The 22,999-nt window shown below is 38.6% G+C and overlaps 1 protein-coding gene across 2 annotated transcripts in view; it reads right to left on the reverse strand.

Moving 5' to 3' along the window:
- slc28a1 (solute carrier family 28 member 1) overlaps positions 1–22,999 on the reverse strand; it is a 188,044-nt gene that overhangs the window by 51,368 nt on the left and 113,677 nt on the right. For both annotated transcript variants that reach the window (XM_039773404.1, XM_039773405.1), the window contains 4 exons: positions 20,600–20,677; positions 20,412–20,492; positions 4,886–4,966; positions 2,589–2,714 (listed from right to left, as the gene is read on the reverse strand). In XM_039773404.1, the coding sequence (XP_039629338.1) occupies positions 2,589–2,714; positions 4,886–4,966; positions 20,412–20,492; positions 20,600–20,677 (366 nt within the window). The remainder of the gene's footprint in view (positions 1–2,588; positions 2,715–4,885; positions 4,967–20,411; positions 20,493–20,599; positions 20,678–22,999) is intronic.

Consider the following 22,999-nt stretch of genomic DNA (forward strand, 5'->3'; position numbering starts at 1 on the left):
ATATGTGGTGTGCGTACTGGAACAAAAATGACTGCTGTCGCATCATCCAGGCGGATGGTATACATCAGTGATGTTGAAGTGGCTCCCCACTCACAGAAACACTTTGAGCAGTGAGGAAAGCTCCAAATAAATGTAAAGAATTATTGTTGATATTATTATTATTGTTATGATTATTATTATTCAATCCCAGTTAAGCAAAAATGAAAAATGCTGTTTATTCCTTCCTTGCAATAAACAGAAAGCTTGCAAGTTTAAATCATGTTTTTAAAAAAACGAATTAATATTTGATATTGTGAGATAAGTAATTAAATGCAGAAATGACAGCTTCATTCTTTTTGAAGTATAAAATGTCATTTGAATTTTTAATGTTTCATTGACCTGCATGGAATGTGTTAAGGTGGATTCTCTGTAACTAAAAAAGAGTCACATGTCACTGCTACTAATGAACCCAAAGATGGATATCTACATGACAACAAGCTGGAAGAAATCGACTCAAAGCACTCTACCAGTACACTGTAACTGACTGACTTAAAATGACAAAACAACGGTCTAAATACAGAAGGTTCATTTACATAACATATTGAAATCATTTCAATGTATACCAATCAGCATACAGATAAATGGTACAGTGGAACCTCGGTTCACGAACGTCTCAGTTCTTGTACAACTCGGTTCACGACCAAAAAGTTCGCCAACCTTTTGCCTCGGTTCATGACCACACACTCGGTATACGAACAAGCCAGTTTCCCTTTCGCGGCCCATGATTTCGCACGTGTTGCATTGTTCTCGGTCAGACTGCCTGTCTACTGCTGAGAGAGAGAGGGAGGGGGAGGCGGAGGGTGCTGCAGTTCCTGCCTGCCCGCTCCCTTTGGTTGGGGGCGGTGGGGGTGGTCGGGGAGAGGATAAGGGAGGCTGCCTGCCTGCCGCTGAGAGAGAGAGGGGGGAGGGTACGTGCCTGCCTGGCTGGTTCATACGCGCCGATTACTGTGTTTAAGCAAAGCTGCTCCCTGTTCATTGTTCTCAGTCAGACGTGCGTGCTTTACCAGCACTCTCTTTGTGCTCTACAGTATTTCGTGTGCTTTTGTAGTTAACTATGGCTTCTAAGCAAGTGAAGAGTGGTGAGAAGAAAGTTTTGAAGAAAACTGAAATCGAAGTAAAGAAAGAAATTATTGAAAAGTTTGAGTGTGGTGAAATCTATGATTTCAACTAATTTAAAGCAGAAAGAATCTATTAAAGCAGCTGATGTTGCAAAAGGAGTTACAGCGTTAACAAGGCAGAGGCTTGAAGTGCTGGAAGAGGTGGAAAAACTATTTACCAGTTTACTCATTTACCAATTTGAGAACCCTCGTGCTTTCAAGCAGCACAATGTAAACAAAGCCAGACTGCCAATAATGTGGGGGGCAAACACAAGGACTTTGTTTTTGGAATGGCTGCATGAGGCTTTCGCTCCCACCAGCTAAACAGCTAAAAATACCAGAAACCCAATAAATCACAAGAGAGAAAACACCTGAAGGAAAAGATCCCTCCATTGCGGAGCCAGACTCTCCCTCCTCTCCACCCAGTTCCTCCTCACTTCATGCCAGAACTCGACTCATGCAAGATTAGTTTTCTTGGTGGTTTTTCTGTTACGGATTTTTCAAAAGTTAATTTTTCAGTTCATAGCGTGAATTGTTGCAATGTTACTTTTCTTTTTTTTCAAATGTTCATTTTTTCCGCTGTGCTTAAAACTCATTTTAAAAAAAGTTTTTACAGCGATCGGGCTGCAAGGCTATTAGCATGAACTCCTGCAATGTTTTTTGGTTGCTTGTGGTTGGTTTTTAAATTTAAGTTTAGATTTGTTCATATGTTCCCCTCTGTTCAGAGAGAGAGAGAGAGAGCGAGCGCGTGCTGCTGACAGACGGGGGATTGTGTGTGCTACAGAGAGAGAGCACGAGCGAGCCAGCTCGTGTAGCTGAGCAGGGAGCCTGAGTGTTTTGTGTCAGTGTTATTCAACGTTTTTACATTTAGTTTACTATTACACTGTGCATTCTATGGTGTAATTAACTATATTTGTGCTTAATCTTTATTAGTAAATATTTACATATTTACATACAGTTCTTATGGTCTGGAACGAATTAATTGTATTTACATACAATCCTATGGGGGAAATTGCTTCGGTTCACGACCAACTCAGTTTACGACCAGAGTTTTGGAACGAACCGAGGTTCCACTGTATGTACTAATGTCAAACCTATGTCTTAAATATAAAATAAATTATATTAAAATTAAAAATTTGGGAACTTACATTATGGTGCAAAAATAGCTAATATGTTAAAGGTCCTTCCCACATGTTTATCTCTAAAGAGAAATTCTTACTAATAAATTCTTGAAAATTTTTTTCATGTAATTATCTCAACATTACCTTGGTTACTGTTTAGGACATGATGGATACAGAATATCTTGGTTCCATGTGAAAAAAACACTCAGAACACTCATAAGTTCAATAATATAAAAAACTTACACAGGAATGTTCTTTTGCGTTTTTCTGCTAAAAATGTATCTTTCTTAAAACTGAAATTAATTAAAAAAAGAAAAACAAAATCACTTACTCCAAATGAAATATATGCTCCCAGAACACTTCCAGCTATTGTTGCAAAACCACCAGTCATCACTGCATGCATCTCCGATTTGGTCATGTCTGGCAGATAAGGACGGATCAACAAAGGGGCCTCCGTCTCAATAGAAAAAAGACAAAGCATAAAATAAACAAATATATACAGTGCATTGAAATAAAAATCCTTTGGGACTTGCATGAGATAGAAGCTTCAGAAGACATGTGTCTAGAGACCATTTGTATATGCAGTAATATGTTATTGCACATTGTCACTCATTGTCACTCTCACCAGCATGGGATGAGATGGGGCGCAGTCACTAACTGTGTCATCTCTTTTTTTCCTACAGTACCGAAATGCCCCATTAGGACAGCTCAACTCTGCCCACAGTGTCCCAGAAGCCACACCCTTTTGGACTGGGATGATATAAAGCCGAGACGTTCCCAGAGAAGGGCCTCTCACTCCAGGGAGAAATATCCATACGTCAGAACTGGCCATGACTGACCTGCTCAGACGAGTCACTTATAAAGCAGAGCCTAGTTGGATAAGAAGGAATCTAAGAAGCCTGTTTTCTGTTGTTCCATAGAATTCCTGTTTCTGTTTGGCTTTTTTGGATAATTGTATTAAACCAGGTGACCCAGATGGCTACTCAACTTTTCTTTTGGACTTCAAGTCGTCCTTCCATTCATTACAACTTCTTACTCTGCTTTTATGATGTGCACGTAAAATAATGTCTAGAAACATGGCAAAAGGCTGCTTATGCATTTATCATAAGCAATTACAATGGTTTTGAATAATCTGCCAATGTATGCACTCTCCAGTCATAGATAAGACTTTATTTGTCATAAATAGAAGTTATCATAATTTGAAGTGGCAGCATGGATCACAATTGTCTATGCATGTCATGTGATCTACAAGTAGTAGTGATCTGCTGTCACTCTGGTTCAATGGAAGGTGAGTGCCAGCTGCTGTACAACTCACTCCCAGAATTCATCTGAATGTACAGGTTAGGCCCATAATACTGAATAATCATTTTTAGTATTTTAATCCAGATAATTTAAACATTTAATTATTCACTGGATTACTGTTGTTGGCCTTCCAGCTCAGGTGATACTGAAATGTATCTGTTATGACAAAGTGCTGAGAAATTATGACAATTATTTCTCCGTCCATTTTTAAACATGCTTAATCCAATTTTATAGTGGTTGGGAGGTTGTGGCTTTCTTGGCAGCACTCAGCACAAGGCAGGAGCCAGCCCTTTTCAGACAAGATAATTATCTGATAATTTATTGGATAGCCTAAAGAACACTGGTAACACTGGTTAACTTACAGAAGCATCATGGACCATCCCGTTTAAATACTTGTGCTTACTGCTTATGTGCTTGTGTTTTACTTGTAAGCAGATTTAGAACTGAGCTTCATCCAGCATCTTCTGAGATTATGGATCAAAGGTACTGAATGAGTCTCTATGTACCATATGTCCCTAGCCAGCATCCCTCAAGCACACCCTAGCAGGGTGTAAGATCAGCCTTACTGAAGGACGTTCCCAGAGCTAAGTCAGTTACACTCAGACAGTGACTAGAAGATGAAAGCATACATTGGAAAACTGCTTAAAGATCTGGTTATCCAGGACCAGGCCTTAAAATAAACTATCATGTCAACTTCAGATGCAGCAGCAAAGGGCAGCCAGTGGCTTTGGTTGAAGAGGCGTAACCTCATTTGGCCTTCCAAAATTGTTGAAGATTAGGTAGACATACAGGGGTTGATTTTGGGACACCAGACGTCATTGTCAATCCTGCAGGGATGTAGTGGGCTAATAGGCAAAATGTTAAGGAAGGAGAATGCCCACTTTAAAACCCCTCTGTGCCACCCTCTGTGGCACTATCACTATCATATTATTAACACCAACATTATCTCTTGTAAGTGTTTGCACAATGGATAGTAACATTTTATCCTGTGTTTAATTAATCATGAAACCACCTTTTAAACAGTGAATTACGTACGCAAGGGCACCAGTAGAAACTGAGTGGAAGGGCAATTAGAACTGAAGCCAAGAAGCTCCTCTTTATGCAAAGGGTTGTGGTAATTTGGAACAAACTACTGAGACATGTAGTTAAAGTCAAAATCTTGACAACCTTTAAGGAGAATTTAAGTGAGATGTTGGAACAGCTTAGTTATAAACAAATGAGCTTGATGAGCTGAATGGTCTCCTCTCATATGTCAAATTTCTTATGTTCACTACACACAGAAGGATTTTCAGCTGCTTACATCTAAATGATTTTATGACAACTTACCTGTCCAACAAATATGTTTCCCGCTACACTTAAAGATTCTGTGGCTGATGTTCCCATTGAGATCTGCATTAGCCAGGCAATCTGGAATATACAAATCAGATATTTAAGACATCACTCTTGATGGTGTAGCTGCCGTTCCAGATGAGTGGGTGCATCTATTATCCTTTATATTTTCCATTTGTTTAAAAGCACTAATTTTGATGTTGGATATTGGGTAATTTGTCTCTCTAAATTTGAGGTCCAGGGCTGGAGGTGTCACAGAGTGAAATGGAATTTAAATAATTATAGGTAAGTAGAAATTCCTAATATGCTGCCATGACCAATGATCATGATAAGGGTTAGGGCTAGCAAATGCGTCACTGATATATTGGTGATGTAGAGGAGGATTAATCCATAATAGCCCAAAATGTAGCTCTGATATTGATATAAAAGATCCTATCAATGTTTATTTCATATGCATTCTATCAAATTAAAAACAAAACCTGCCATTATTTCATCCCAACAGAACTAAGTATTTCCTATTTACATAACCTGGTCAATAAGAACACTAGACACTATCCTCCATGCAGTTATACAACAAATTGAGGTTATTCCCTGGCTCAAGTGTATTTTCTGTTTTATTGTTGTTTTTGTTTTATATAATTTTTTTTTTCATTTTTTAATGTTATTGTTGTTAGTTTTGTTCATAATTTGTTAATAATGTATTGTATATTTTAATGTGCTGCCACATTTGTGGGTGGAATTTCAAGATGTGGGACCACCACACTTCTGCTGGGTCCTCCTTCTGGCTTTATAAATCAGCCATTAAAAGATCCCTGCAGTTGATCATTGAGTTAGTATTGGAGTTTATTTTAAGTATTGCTTTTTTCCTTTATTTTAGAGTTTTTTTTAATTAATTTGCTCCTGTCTTTGGATTGTGATTTTTAGGCGACAACAACCATTTATTTCTAGCATAGCTCAAAATCACACAATGCCTCAGTGGGCTTTAACAGGCCCTGTTTTTGAGAGTCTCTCAGGCTTGAATGCCTTAAAAGACAAGAACCCCTCCCTCCAAAACAAAACTTGTAAGAAATCTTGGTAAAGGCAATTTTGAGAAAGACCTCCTTCCAGGTATCTTGGGCATGCAATGGGTGTCAAAAAATGGGGTACATATAATACACTAAACAGAGCACAAGTAATTCTATTCAAAGAACTACAGTAGATGGTAAATCTATTATTATCACCTCAGAAATGCAATACAATAGTACAAAACATTTTGGTCTTTCACAGCATTCCTCATCAAGTGCAGATGTAGAGCACTGCAACAGCTTTTAAGGCACATCCCTATTGCTGTTTAAGAGCATTTTTGTTATAGTTTTCTTAATAATATTTATTAATAATGCTCTTTCCTGCTCATGGACAGTTCTTCTCCAGCCCTCATATTCTTCAACAAGCCAGTTGATTTCATTCTTCCCTATGTGCCCAATGTTCTCCCTCTCTTTTTCTTTCTTGATGGTGTCTATTGGAGAGCAACAAGTGGGTGTCTGTTCTTGTCCTTTGGTAGTTCATGGCACAGACACCTTCTGTGTCTCTGCTTCAAGTCAGCAATAATGTGGTTGATGCCTGATCTTGATTGATGATATGCTGTTTCCAGAAGATTTTTAGGATTAACTGGAACCCTCTGTGTAGGCTTTCAATCTTCTTGTTAGTTCTCCAGGTTTCTGCTGCATAGAGTACGAATGAGTATACACTGGACCTATAAATCTTCAACTTCCTGGTGGTCTGTAGAGTTTATGACTTTCAAACATTCTGGAGTCTGTTAAAGGGGTGACGAGGTGCAAGCAGCAAGTGAGAATAGCGGCATGGAATATAATGACTATGTATGAATCTGGAAATACAGCAAAGAAAATGACAAGATAGAATATAAACATTCTTGGAAATGGCAGGATGAGGTTGACAGATTTTGAAAGATTAATACTCACTTCAGGAGAAACAACTCATTACTTAGAATGCCGTGATGGATAACAATAGGAAGGAGTAGGTATCATCATGGACAAATAGACCAAGAAGGCTCTAATGACCTGGGGCCTCATGCATAATGCTGTGCGTAGAATTCACACTAAAATATGGCATACGGACAAAAGTGGAAATGTTCCTATGCACAAAAAAATACAGATGGATAAATCTGTGCCTTCGCCAACTTCCACGTTCTTCCCCTTCACAAATCCCGATCAGTGTGAAAAGTAACGTACATGCATGTCCCTGCTGCAAACTCCTCCAAGAATTACACCTCTTTGAATATGCAAATCAATATAAATAGCCCTTAAGCTCAGAGTTCTGTGAAAAGGCAATGGCAAAAGCACCGGAGGAAATAGAAGCATTTCAGCGAATACCAAGTGGAGGCAACGAAAAATGTACTATTTGTTGGTTTAAACAGTGGTATAAACAACAAAAGGAAGTTGATTGAATGACATAGATTGTTGGAGAAACTCAAAAACTCAAGTTCACAAAGTTGCACAGTGCCTGAAATAAAAAAGAAGTTGTCAGATGTCAAAGTTGCCATGAAAAGACGAGTTGTAGCCCACCGTCTGAATGTCATATGAAAGCTTATTAGGGTACAGAGAAAAGAAAAAAAATAGGGACACAGTGGGAAAAAAGCTTGAAATGTCAGCTTTAATCTCGAAATTTCCACTTTAATCACGTAGTTTATTTGTGTCATTAAAGTAGAACATCATAAACTTCATCTTAAAATCGTTTAATTTACTAGTTACTAGTTCAGATCCCATTGTAACTAAAGTAGCACATTAAATGCTTTGTTTTGTATGTTTTCTTCTATGTGCACTATGTGTGTGAATCACTACGTGCTTCTTAAACTGGCTTTCTCTTCTTCCGATAGGACACAGAATCCATTACATTCGTGATATTACAACTCTCTGAATAATTTAAATACTGAGATGTATACTTGATATCATTTTCATGATGATAGGAGTTAAAGCATGTTATTAAACATGGGAACACAGTGGCGTAGTGATTGTTCAAGCCTCACGCAAGATGCTTGCTGCACCGTGTGTGACCTTCGATGAAATAATTTATTGCAGCGATACTGTCCCTTTCAAACGTACTAACCCCCAATTCCTGTCCTTCCTTTTCTTTCTCCAAATACCCAATCGCCACACAATCAGCTCTGTAATAGACGTTAAGCCATCTGTAAGCTGAGAACGCCGAATCTTCAAAACTTTTTTTTTTTTTATTTATTTATTAATTTTATTACAATCAATACATAGCAATCAAGTTATACAAAAAAAAGAATTATGCTAAGAACAGATCGATCCCCACCCTTGAGAGAGAGAGCAAGCCAAACGGTGTAAAATTTAAGGCTTTTAAAAATACCTAAATCAACAAATTCTCTGTGCTTTATAAAATCATTTCAAAATATTACTGATTAGATCCTGCCATGTTTTGAAAAAAGTCTGCACAGATCCTCTAACTGAGTATTTGATTTTTCCAATTTTAAATAATATAACACATCAGTTTCCCACTGACTTAAAGAGGAGAGTTTGGGTTCTTCCAGTTTATCAGAATAAGTCTGCGTGCCAACAGTGTAGTGAATGCAATCACAATTTGTTTGTCTTTCTCCACTTTAAGACCCTCTGGAAGAACCCCAAACACAGCTGTTAATGGGTTAGGAGGGATTGTGAGTCCAAGACTGTCTGAGAGGTAATTAAAAATTTTTGTCCAGAATAATGTTAATTTGGAGCAGGCCCAGAACATGTGACCTAGTGAGGCTGGGGCTTGGTTGCAACGTTCGCAGGTTGGATCATGCCCTGGAAACATTTTGAGAGTTTTAGTCGAGACAGATGTGCTCGATATATAATTTTGAGTTGTATAATTGTATGCTTTGCATATGGAGCTTGAGTGAATTCTCTGCATTGCTACTTTCCACTCCTTTTCTGATATATTAATTGAGAGGTCATTTTCCCAGTGTCCTCTTGGATCTTTGAAAGGAAGGGATTGTAAAAGGATTTTATATATTGTAGAGATGGAGTCTAACTCCTTGAAATTGAGCAATAATTTTTCCAGCGTGGATGAGGGTGCAAGATGAGGAAAATCTGGAAGGTTCTGTTTAACAAAGTTCCTGATTTGAAGATAGTGAAAGAAATTTGTAGCTGGAATGTTAAATTTGGAATGTAATTGTTCATAGGATGCAAAGACGTTGTCTATATAAAGATCTCTAAGCAAGTTAATTCCAAATTTTTCCAGATATTAAAACTGCATATGTTTGTGAGGGTTGAAAGAGGTGGTTCTTTTGCAGGGGTGCCACAGAAAGAAGCTTCTCCGTCTTAAAATGCTTTCTACATTGGTTCCAGATTCTAAGTGAGTGGAGCACAATTGGGTTATTAGTGTATTGCCGATAACGTGTGTTTATTGGAGCACAAAGCAAGGAATACAAAGAAGTACTGCAGGATTTTACTTCTATTGCGGTCCATGCCTGTGTATGTTCTTCTATTTGTGTCCAGGTTCTTATCGACTGTATATTTGCGCCCAGTAATAAAACTGGAAGTTAGGTAGAGCCATGCCACCTTCTGCCTTTTGTCTTTGTAGGGTCGCTCTTTTGATGCGTGGATGTTTAGAATTCCAAATAAATGAGGTTATTGTTGAATCTAATTGCTTAAAGAACGATTTATTAATGTATATTGGTATGTTTTGAAATAAAAAGGAGCTTAGGAAGAATATTCATCTTAACAGTGTTAATTCTTCCAGCTAGTGTGAGATGAAGGGTTGACCATCTATGCAAGTCTTGTTTAATTTTTTCCATACAGACGACAAATTTTTTTGATAAAGAGCTTTATGTTTACTTGTGATGTTTACCCCGAGGTATTTAAACTGTTCTGCAATGATAAAAGGAAGGGTGTCTAATCTAATATTATATGCTTGCGAATTCACGGAAAGAGTACACTTTTATTCAGATTAATTCTGAGACCAGAGAGCTTTTGAAATTCTGTGAGTGCTGCTAAGACTGCAGGCACAGAATTTTCTGGGTCCGATATATACAGTACCATGTCATCTGCATATAATGAGATTTTCTGTTCCAGTCCTTCTCTGCTAATCCCCTTTATCTGATCAGTATTTCGACAATGTATTGCCAGTGGTTCAATGGCAATTGCAAACAGCAGTGGTGACAAAGGGCATCCTTGTCTTGTGCCACGTTCTAGTTTAAAGTAGTCTGAGCAAATGTTATTGATGCAAACTGAAGCTTCTGGGTTAGTATACAGTAATTTAATCCATGCACAAATGTTCGGGCCAAACCCAAACTTCTCCAAAATAGTAAAAGGTATTTCCATTCAATCATGTCGAATGCTTTTCTGCATCCAATGATAATAATATTTCTGGGGTGTTTGATTTAGTTGGTGAGTATATTACATTAAACAGGCGTCGAAGATTTGAAGATAAGTGTCGGCCCCTAATAAATCCAGTTTGGTCTTGTGATATTACTGAGGGAGCACTTTCTCCATCCTTCTAGCTATGATTTTAGAGAGTATTTTAACGTCGTTATTCAGAAGTGAAATTGGTCTGTATGATGCACATTGTAATAAGTCCTTATTTTGTTTTGGAAAGACAGTGATTAGTGCTTGGCGAAAGGTTTGTGGAAGAGATTGGTTATCTCTGGCTTCTGTAAATGTTGCTAATAGGAGGGAGCTAGCTGAGCGGAGAATTTCTTGTAAAACTCTGCAGGGTAGCCGTCAGGGCCTGCTGCTTTTCCACCTTGGAGTGACTTTATAGCATCCAGTAATTCTGATAATGACAGAGGTTTATCGAGCTCCTCCACACTAATAGCGTCAATTTGTGGTATCTGTAATTTATCCAGAAATGCATTAGATTGTATATTGTCTTCTTTAAACTCAGTAGTATATAGGGATTTATAGTAGTCTCTAAAAGTGTACATTATATTTTTGTGTTCGATGATTTTATCTCCATTCGTGTTAGTAATTACGAGATTGCGTTGTACATCTTGCTTGTGAATTTGTTGCTAAAAGCTTATTAGCTTTCTCTCCATGTTCATAATAATGATGTCTGGATTTGTAAATTAGTTGTTCGGTTTCTTTAGTTGTCAAGAGGTTTAATTCTGAATGTAGAGCCTGCCTCCTCTTATGTAGAGTCTCGCTTGGTAGTCTGGCATGTTCTTCATCTATTTTAGTAATTTGCTTTTTATCTCTGCTACTTTCTTCGCGGATTTATTTCTGTGGGAAAGATATGAGATAATCTGTCCTCTTAAGAAGGCCTTAAGAGTTTCCCAGAGTATTCCTGCAGAGATCTCAGGGGATGTATTTGTCTCTAGAAAGAATTCAATTTGTTTGGATATAAATTCAGTACAATTCTCGTCAGCTAATAGAAGCGGATTGAGGCGCCATCTGGGGTGAGTGTATGGGGCTTAGTAATTTCAGCTCCAAGATCATCGGAGCATGGTCTGAAATAACAATAGCATCGTATTTACAAGATTTAATCTTAGGCAAGAAGTTATTATCTATAAAGAAGTAATCAATCCTTGAGTAGCAATGATGTACTGGTGAGTAGAAAGAATATGTTCTTGAATTTGGGTTTAAAACCTCCAGGGATCTGATAAGTTGTGATCAGTTATAAACTTTGTAATTATCTTTGCGGTGTTAGTTGCGTTCCCCTGTGGAGGAAGTCTTATCTAAAAGTGGATTTAGAACACAATTAAAGTCCCCAGCCATTATAAGTTTATGAGTGTTCAGATTGGGAATGGATGCAAATAAATTTTGTATAAATTCCTTATCATCAACATTAGGTGCATAAACATTTATCAAAATCATTTTACAGTTAGATAAGTCTCCCATGACCATCACATATCTCCCTTCAGGATCCAATACTACATCTGATGCTACAAATGGTACTGTTCTATGTATGAGAATTCCCACCCCTCTAGTTTTCTTTGTAAAACTAGAATGGAACATTTGGCCAGTCCAGTCTTTTGCAGCGGAACTGATCCTTACTTAGTAAGTGGGTTTCCTGTAAAAATACTATTTTAGCATTTAGACCTGTTAGGTGAGAAAGTACTTTCTTTCTCTTTAATTCGTGATTCAGGCCTTTAACATTCCAGCTTACGAAGTTAACTGTCCCATCATGGAGACACTGATTCTGAGTTTTTGGTGTCATATTATAGTCTTAACTGGAAGTGAAATAGTTTAGGTCTTAATTTCCTATTCCCCCAAGAGTTGTTGCCATGCAGCTTATTATTACGTTGATAGTTATAATTATAAAGATTGAGATGATAGATTAGATATAGATCAAGCCTGCTCTCTTTCTCTTCCCCCCTTAACCCCCACCCTCCCTTTTTGCCTCCCCAGGTGAGGCTAAAACCCACTTCATGCAGTCCCAGTCCTCTGACATACCCAGAGACAGAGCACGTCCAAAGCACATCAAGCCCCATGCAGTGGCGCTTTAAGGTTAAAAGATAGAGATATCTGTTACCAATATAGTCTTTAAAAGAGGAAAAAAAAAAAAAGAAAAGAATTTTGCACTTAATATATATATATATATATATACACATACACACATATATATATATATATATATATATATATATATATATATATATATATATATATACATATAATCTTCATCAATTTTAGTGCATTAAGATGATATCCCCAGATAATAAACCCAGGTGATGGTGTTAAAGATGTGTCCAAAACAAGCATAACAAGTCTTAATGCAGTAATAGCAATAACAGCAAACCAAGGGTATGATATTGAACAGTCTCATTTAGGGTACACATGAAATAATTAGAAAAGAAAAAAGAGGAGGAAAACGTAATTAAGCACAATAAAACATAAACATTTAGCCCTAGTAATACTAAGTAATGATAAGTAATAAGTAAGTAATAATAATATAAGAATATGAGAATATATGCTGATAAAAACCCGTATTTTAAAACAAATAGATCAGACAGTAGATTATTAATCCTAGCTTTATCATTTACCGCCATGACTCACAATTATGTATCAGAATAGTCCCGGGATCAGCTTTCTTAACTCATTTTCTGCCTCCTCCTTGCTAGCGAAAACATAGAAATGACCCTGCCATTCCACTTTCAGTTTTGCGGATACAGGAGGCCGTATTTGACATTGGCTTGCCGTAGCGCTGTTTAATATTATAGAAGGCGGCGTTTGATAGCTGTTGCTGGAGAGAAGTCAGGGAAGACGCGAATGTGGCAATCTTCATATATAATATCTTCCTTTTTTCCTGAGGAGTTCCATCACCTCTAACTTAAATGATAATCGTTCAAAACGAACTATAAAAGATCTTGGTCGGGTCTGACGGTGTTTGATCGCGTGCGTAAGCCGCTGCTATCTCAGATTCTGCTTTAAAGTCGCCCCCGATTATTTTAGAAAAAAGTTCAGTTGCGAATTTCACCGGGTTTAAACTTTCTCGATTCTCCGGCAGGCCTTCAATTCTGACATTATACCTTCTATTCCCATCTTCTAAAGCAGCCAGTCTGTCTCCAAGTTTTTCTCCGAGTTTTTTACATTCCGAACTGACATTTACTGCTCTTTCCTCGGCACTGGCAGCTAGATGTTCGGCTATTTCGATCCGATTCGTGAATGTCTCACTAAGATGCTCCAATCGATCAGCAAGCGTGCTCAGTTTAGCCGAGTTTTTCTCAATGCGCTCTTCAATTTTACCCAGCACCTGTCGAAGTTCAAGTTGTACCTCTTGACGCAGCCTTTCATTTGCCTGTTGGAATTCCTGTCGCAGCCTTTCATTTGCCTGTTGGATTTCCTGTCGCAGACATTCATTGGCCTGTTTCATCTCCTGTTTTAATTCCTGTTTCAGTCTCTCAAGTGCCTTTGCCGTTGCTTTCTCATTAGCCTTCTCGCTTTTCTTTATATCTTGCGTGAGCTCAGCGAGCAACACTTTCAGTTCAGATAGCTCAAATGTGCCTTCTTGTACCGTAGATGAAGCAGCAGACTCTGCTGAAGCCGGTGTCCCCGCTGCTCCAGTCCCGCGTAATTGCGTAACTGAAGCCGCGGACCTCCCGCCTTTTCCAGTTTCAGGTAATCCTCTCCAATCGGCGAGCTATCCACATCTGCACTCACGATCGCACCTTCGCTCCCCTTTTCGCTCTCAGCCGGCGACGATGTAGCGGACCGTGGTCCCGAGGAGTCTGTACTTTCGCCCATCTGATCCAGGTCTGTCTCTGAGAGGCCGTATCTCGAACTAGGGCTTGCTGATCGCAGCTTGGATGTAGCTTTAGTCTTGATTCTTTCGACCCCTTCTTGTTGGCCATGTTTATATGTGTTTACATATACTGTAGCGGTCCCTCTCGGGTTGAATAAATACAGGATATCTCAGAATAATAAGCAAATAATATGAAAAATAGCACCACTGCTAGCGGAGCTCCACTTCAGACGTCCATCTCTCGCATTGGACGAGACCAACTCTTCAAAACTTTTAAGGGACATTGAATGAGATACTGAAATGTCTGAGATCTCATCAATTGTTTGTAAAATTAGAGAAATGTGAATTTCATACTGATGGAGTTCAGTTTCCGGGTTATGAAATCACACAAAAGGGGTTAGCAAAGATCAAACAAAGTCTCAGTGATTTTAAATTGGAAAACACAATTGAGTATGAAATAGGTCCAATACTTCATACGGTTTGCAAATTATTACAGAAGGTTTATGAGGTATTGCAGTTCTCTTATCTCTAATATCACTTTATTGCCAAAAGAAATGTGAGAAAAAACATGTAATGGACCCTTAAGGCACAAGACGATTTTGACAAGGCAAAGTTGTTATTCACCACAGCCCATATTTTTAGACACCCAAACCCTTCATATTACTTCATTCTTGAAGTTGATGCTTCCGGTATTGGGGTGGGAGCCATTCTGTCACAAAAATATTCTGATAAAGACCAAGCACATCCATGTGCCTTCTATTCAAGAAAACTGTCTTTTGCAGAGCAGAACTGTGATGTAGACAAACATGACCTTTCATCAGATAAGTTAGTTTTAGAGGAATGGGCACATTGACTATAAGGTGGCAAGTATTCATTTGTAATCTACACTGATCATAAGAATTTAATGCAGTTGAAGCCAGCATATGCCTAAATGCACTTCAGGACCATTGGCATTTAAGCTTAAGTCATTTCAATTTTGTAATTTCTTATAAATCTGCCAAGAGACATGGCAAAGCTGGAACAAGGGTTGGCATTGTTTGCTAATGGTTTCTCTCTTCCATCTTCTGCATAATGGAATGAAAGCTGTTCCACCTCCGATGTCACTTTCGTTGTCTGACTTCCCGGACCCAGCCATTCCTCCCTGGAAGCCATATGACCAGTAGTTTGGCCATCTTGAAAAAACAGTTCTACTAAGAACTCAGAAATTGCTGTCCACATTTATTGCATGTCTTCTTTACTTGTTTTTTTGTCTCTAATTATATGACCCAACTCTCTCACCTTGTGTCTCCCTTTGCAATATATATATACATATATATATACACATATACAGTGTATATATATATATATATATATATATATATATATATATATATATATATATATATATATATATATATATATATATATATACAGTATATATAGAGTGGAACCTCGGTATACGTCCTTAATCTGTTCCAGACCCTTTGACTTATACCAAACAGGACGTATACCAAACAAATTTTTCCCATAAGAAATAATGGGAAAATTATTAATCCGTTCCCATGAAAAAAAAAATCCTATTGCTATTGGCATATTATACATTGATGGGGTTGTATAAAATAATTTAAACACTGCTTAATACTAAAATACATAAATACAAAAGCAATTAGATGAAATAAATGAAAATTTTACCTCACTTTACTTTTTAATAACATCTTTGTTTTTCACAATCGTAGATACCGTCGTTTTCGGCAAACGGTATGCAACAGTCATGTCCCGGATACACATGCCACCTTCATACTTTTCAACAATCAATTCAAATTTACATGAAAAAAACACAAAATCACGTTGTGACGATGCAGGTTTGCTGTATGCTCCCATCTGCTGCCGGGGAGCCCTTGAATCCTACACTGTTGGTAATGTCTCGCTGCTAACCTCATCGGTAACAACAAAGCAAGGTTATGGTGGAAAAGTGCAAAGTGCTTTCATTAAAACAATTAACAAAACAAGGTGTTCAAATTTAAGTGCAGTCTCCAAAGTTCCAATAAATAATCCATAAAATCAGAAGTGAAACGTGGAGGTTAAAAACAATAGAAAAAAGTCTTCTTAAAAACATCGAAGTTAAAAGCAGGAAGCATTCTTTAAAAAAAAAAAAACAAGAAGAAGCCCAGTGCCTGCTTCCCAACTGGGGAGTCGCCCTACTTGCAGCTGACCTTCGCTCTGCCTGCTTCAGGCACTTCATCCATGCGCGCTCTTGCTCGCTCGCTCTCTCTCTCTCGCGTCCGTTCTTTCTTTTTACTCCACTTCAAGCCAACTCGCGCTTCTGTTTATCAAGATAAGCAGCCCTATCTCTCTCTCTCACTCACTCAACCTCCCGTCTTTTTTTTCTTTTTACTCCCCTTCTAGCTGACTCACACTTCTGTTTATCAAGATAAGCAGCCCCAGGAACAATCATGAATGCGGACGGTCTCTCACAAGTGCACTTTGGTGAGAAATGCCCACATTGCGAATCGCCCTGACAACCTTCAGCCACATAACCACCCCGCCCCCTCACCAAGCTGCGAGCGCGGTGATTATTTATTTTAAAGCTGGACTTTGACAGGAGCTGTGGACCCACTATATCACACACGTAAAAGTTCACAGAGAGTTATAGCGCGGGTTGTTCACTGAATGCCAGCAACTGCCGCACTAACGCTTGTGGGCAGTGGTGGCTTTGTCTCAAGAGAGGTAAACAAGGTTAGCACGTGAGTCGTATTCCAAACAAAGGTTGTATACCAAGCAAAATTTTTTGTGTCCAAACAGGATGTATACCAAGTTGGACTTATTCCAAAGCAGACGTATACCGAGGTACCACTGTATATATATATATATATGTATACTCGAGTAAAGCGAGTAGGGGGCACAGCCTATATATATATATATATATAGACCTTATGATCTAAATACACACAATACAGACTAAAAAGGATGAAAATTAAAAAGGAACTTCTGACATGGCAGTCACAGTCAGAGTGAGGCATTATGCAGGTGTACTGCTGTTGGTATAAGGAGCACCAGTAGCATTTCCGGACACAGTTTTGCAGAATGATTCGGTGGATGAAAGTCTTCGGTTTTGACGTTTCAGAGAGAGGATGTGCAGCATTGCTCATAGTGGTGCTTAGTTTTGTTTTCATTCTGTGCATTCCATAACTGAGCCGATGTTTTAAATTAGCTTGTTGATTTAGTGGGCCTCTCTTGAAATGAAGTTATCAGACCAGCACACACCACAGCACAGAAAATTGCACTGCACATGACAGAGTTGTAGAATGAGAGAACTGTTCCTTGTGATGGTTCAGTGTTGCTGACATCCATATCAGAAACACAGTACTTGAATCTCACAAACTGTGGACTGTTAAACAGATAGTCCATTATCCAGGACATCATAGGCTTGTCCACCTGCATATCTCTGAGATTATTCCTTAAAAGAAATGGCTGAATAGAATTGAAGGCACTGGAGAAATCAAAAAACATCATCCTAATAGTGCTGTCAGCTTTGTCAAAGTGAAAATAAGGCACGTGGAGCAGATAGATATTTCCATTCAACTCTCCAATATTTGCCGGTAGGCAAACTGCAGTGGATCTAGGTGGTATACCACAAGAAGATTTATGTACTCTGGGACCAGCCTCAGAAAGGTCTTCATGATGTGATACATAAGACATTCCACTGGTGAAGAGGCGCCTGCCTTCTTTGGAGCAGGAACATTGTAGGATGTTTACAAAAAAGTGGCACTTTCTGAAGCCATAGGAGCAAACTGAACAGGTCACAGAGAACACCACAAAGGTGATCAGCGCAGGCCTAAAGAACTTGATGACAGACTTCATTTGGTTTCACGTTTCCTATGTGTAGCTTCCTTAGTTGTGCAAGTGGGAGGGAAAATCTATTAAAAATTGGTTCAGGGTGTTAACTTAGTCCAAATTCCCTTCTAGCACCTGAACCCTGGATTGCCCGAGTCCAGTAATTATTCAATCTGATCCCAAATGCATTATTCCCCAGAAATGTTTTTAGGAGCTACTGTCACAGCTCCACCACACAATTTACATATACTGATTCAAGAAGCCAAGTCTACTAAGCCTCTAAAGGTCATATTACGTTCCACCAAAGCTATCTGGTTAGATATTAGACTGGGCTCATGAGTCATGGGCCAACTGGGACCGTCACAATCTCTAGGTAACATCAAAAGATATTTCAAAGGGGAAAACATGCTTAAAGACACCAGGGAGTATATTCTGGCATATGTGGTTTTCTGTAGGGCAAAATCCTCCCAGGCTCTCCCTGTAGGTTTGTGCAACCTATTCCTTGCCCTTCACATCCATGGGAGTCATTCTTGATGGACTTTATCATTGATTTCCATCTTTCCAAAGGTTGGAAAACTATTTATGTAGTTGTCAATCATTTTTCTAAATACAGTACACCCCCAAAATTCGCGGAGATAACGATCCTAGAGCACCCACGAATTGCGAAAAACCGCGACTTTTGGATGTGGTTACAAAATGCCTTTTAAGTGCCTATTTTTATAGTTTAAACCCTAAATACAGTATGCCCCAAAGCACTTTAATTTCATTGCAAACTCAGCTTAATACATTACCTAAAAAATTACCTTAATACATTACCTAAAAACAGAATGTAAAGGTAAACCCGTATACTGTACAGTAATGTACTGCTATGTCTCTCATGGAGCCAGAATGTAAAATACCAATGTTACCGCTATACGTACTGTAATTCATGCAAGCGTATTTTCTTTGGTATGCACTGTCGTTTTCTTTGTTATAAGCAGAGTAAATACATAATGGTGCAGGTACTCACCAATGATGAATCATATTGATGATGATGATGAAGTAACTGTGTAGTACGATGTGAGGATTTAAAACTCCTCGGGTGGCGCCTTTTCTTCAGGCGCTTCAGGAGGAGTCGTATCTTTGGACGGGTCTTCTTCTTGTGGGGTTTCGTGCTGGCTTTTCTTTATAGGTTTCAGGAACATTGTGTTGGGAAGTTGCTACATTGTCTACTGTAGCAAACTGCTAGTGCAATTTCCGTGCTTTCTCACGGATGATGTTACCATCTAAGGGGATGTTCTTCTTCCTGCAGTCGGTGATCCACAATGCCAAGAAAGATTCCATCCTGACAATATTGTTATTCCTTAAGGTCGTTACCTTTTTGGCACTATCACAGAAATTTACAGATACGGTACTCCAGATCGCTGCTTCGTTCTTCTTCATGTAGCGTACAGTGCTTTCATTAATGCCATAGTGGCACGCTACTGCAGCATAACTTTTTAGTTCCTGGAGCAAATCCAGTAGTTCAATCATCTCCTGGAGTGTTTTAAACTTCTTCTGGTGTTTAGGCTCAGTGCTAGAAGCCTTAAAAGGTGCAGGGCGTCTCTGCGGCATCTTGTGCATTTAAGAATAACAAAATGAATACAATAACAAAATGGAAAACACAAGCAGCTGGAGATGTGTCACAGGGTAGCAGTCAATCAGCAGCAAGGAGAAATGAATAACGCTGTCGGATTGAATATTCCATCAGTTCCATTTTCAGCACCTACAGTTGCATAACTGAATATCTTAACTCTTTGAAGAGCATGTGGCAGCTGGTTAAAGGAAATCTCAAGATGGCAGGTTTAATTTCCAAGCATTTTTCAGACCATAATAGCCAACTGAGGGTTCTGTCCCATAAACTAACGCCATGTTATATAGGTCATCTCGTCAGAAGGGAAGCAGGACCAGTTTTTTATGGGCTGCCTTTGCCAGCTCACTTTAAGATTCTTTCTCTGTTTCATGTTTACTGGTTAAAACCTGTGAGTAAGAGTCTGTGTTATTCTAATACAACTTCTCCTCCCCCAGTGTCGACGGATGGGTCTGAAGAACTTGAGATTCTGTCAATTCTTGACGCCAGGGTAAATGGGTCAAGTGGCTTCTTTACTGGAAGGAGCATGGCTACAAAGACTACTTTTGGGTAAACTTCAGTGACATTTATGCTTCTAAACTACTTCCTAGGTTTCATAAATGGTCCCCTAACAAGCCCAATGAGCATGTTTGGACACCATGTCCTAGACAAGAGGCTCTGCTGTGATTGGAGGTTCTTTTGTAGTTTTAAATTTCAGTTTTTAAATTTGCCTGGCAAATGCATTTATAGCATGTTTGTGAGGATATCACTTTGACTTGAGAAATAGTGAACTTATCCTATAAGCCTTTCATTTCCTATCTGTTATGAGGATTAGATATTTTTAAAAAAATAATTTAAAAAATGTACATCTTACTCTACTCACTTCACTTTGATTTACTTTTATATAGTGTGCTGCCTGGTATATTCATGTTGAATTATACCTACCTTAATGATCAACCATTGCATCAGACCAAGATAATAAAGGACAGACATAACACAGCTGAAGAAAACCACTATCGGCAAGGCCTAGGGTTAAAAAAAGCCAAGTTTAGTGCATAATGGTTTATGTTGGATTTAGAAAATGCCATATTTAAACAGCTTACTATTACGTGGATAGAAAAAAAATGACAAACCTGGAAAGCAAATGCCTCTGTAATCAGTTTCTGTCCAAAGACAAAGCCAGACCCTGCCTTCGTGTAATCAAGAAATATCTGAGAGGAAAAAAATGCATTAAGAAGCAATTTAATGTACAGTTATGTATTATTTAAAATAAAACAAAAATTAACATTCAATAAAAATGCAACATACTATAAATAAGTACAAAACAATGCACTAAATACAGTGGAACCTTGGCTCACAACCATGATTCGTTCCAAAACTCTGGTCGTAAACCGATTTGGTCGTGAACCGAAGCAATTTCCACCATAGGATTGCATGTAAATAAAATTAATCTGTTCCAGACCATACAAACTGTATGTAAATTTATATTTTCTTAGTTGTTAAGCACAAATATAGTTAATTATACCATCGAATGCACAGCGTAATAGTAAACTAAATGTAAAAACATTGAATAACACTGAGAAAACCTTGAACAACAGAGAAAACTAACACTGCAATAGTTTGCGCTATAGTGCTAGGAACCGCTCGCTAAAAACACTTTTTTTTTAAAGAGTTTTAAGCACAAGGAAAAAAATTAACATTTGAAAAATCCCTAATTTAATAAACCACCAAGAAAAGTAACATTGCCACAATGCACGCTATGAACCGATCGCTGTAAACAGAACTGAAAACAATAACAAGCCTTTTCTACCTTATGCGTCCAGCCTTCCCTCTCTCGCTTGCTCACTCGCTCGCTCGCTCTCTCTTTCATGTGTACGTGTGTCTCTTGAGGCACCTGAGTGTGTGCCTCTGTATTGTGTGCCTGTGTGCCTCTGTCTTGCGCGCCTGTGTGTGTGTGTGTGCCTCTGTCTCGCGCACCTCTGTGTGTGTGTGTCTCTCGCGCGCGCACCTGTGTGTGTGTGTATCGCACTCTCTCTCCCTTGCTCACTCGCTCACTGCACAGGAAATGCACAGGGAGAGACCGAACATGTACAAACCTAAAGGGAAACTGACTTGTTCGTATACTGAGTGTGTGGTCGTGAACCGAGGCAAAAGTTTGGCAAACATTTTGGTCATAAACCGAGTTGTACATGTACCGAGACGTTCGTGAACCAAGGTTCCACTGTACATACAGTATATACAACATATGCAGCAGAATACAGCTGCCAGAGTCCTAACTAAACAGAAGAAATCTGACCACACTGCATCACTATTATTGTCATTATGTACTAGGGGACTTTGTCCCCTGCTTTCTTCACTCGCCAACCCCTGGCTAGCGCTCCACACTAGCCTCTTTGCGGTTCTTCCTCTTGCATATTGGGATGTGGATGTACAATTTAAACAGATTTTAATTTTCATGTAAAGTGTTACATTTGCATCCATGCGGCATATAACTGTCCATGATTGCATTTCATTTCTTTCTCTCTATTAAATAAAACAACTTTTTCGAATGTTTGGCTCTAAGATTTGTTAATTGTCTTTGCAAAAGCTATTCTAACGGGAAACTTTGAACCTTTTAATATGTATGGCATATCAAAATCTCCTTGGTGTCTAATCTTATCTGCGGGAGATGTACTGCATTACCTTTCTTGGATACATCCTTCTTTCTATAGTAATTTGTGCATTGGAAGACCAGACGGTGCTGACGGATGTAGATATTCTTCGTGATATTGTAAGTTGATGTTTTCAAGTTCCGCACGATCACCATCAACTGTTTCAGCAGTCTATTGATGGGCATTTAATCATTTTGCTGTGTTACTGATTGACATTTTTGGTGTAAATTCGTTGACTTCCTCGTTTCTAGATGCTAGGATTGCCAGTGTACTCATTTTTTCTGTTGAAAACCCTTCGTGATGAAATTCTTCAATAAGAATTGGACATAATACGTCTTGTTTAATTGGGAACTTCAAGTGAAGAAAACGTTAAAATTTATAAGAGCTGAGAGCACAGGAAGTGTGTCTGACAAAAGCATTCACAAGACTGAGAAGTTGAGAGTACGATGGTCTTGTTTGAAAATGGTTGCTAGGAGGGCATGACTTTAAAATATCATGGCAATATTCTTGTCTTGTGGGACTTGGAAAAAATCTTTTCCAAAAAGTCACGTCTTGTCTCCTAAAAAGTCCTGTCACATCAAAAGATTTTTTTATACAACAGAGAGACTAGCTGTGTCTTTCAGGATCCATTTTAAAATACTAATACAGTCGATTCCTGTTAATTGGACCACATCGGGACACGATCATTTTGGTCCTAATAACCGATTACACGAACATGCCCTATACATGTGGAACCAAGATGGGACATGCTATAAGTAACATATTAAAAATGTCATTATGACTTTTATTGTGCTGCACATGCGTATGGCGAATGTACAAACAAGAACTATGTACATGTACGGTTGCTTACAACTTTGTTTATTGAAAAAGAAATCAACAAAT

This window comes from Polypterus senegalus, chromosome 12 (assembly GCF_016835505.1).
Source record: "Polypterus senegalus isolate Bchr_013 chromosome 12, ASM1683550v1, whole genome shotgun sequence".
Lineage (NCBI taxonomy): Eukaryota > Metazoa > Chordata > Cladistia > Polypteriformes > Polypteridae > Polypterus > Polypterus senegalus.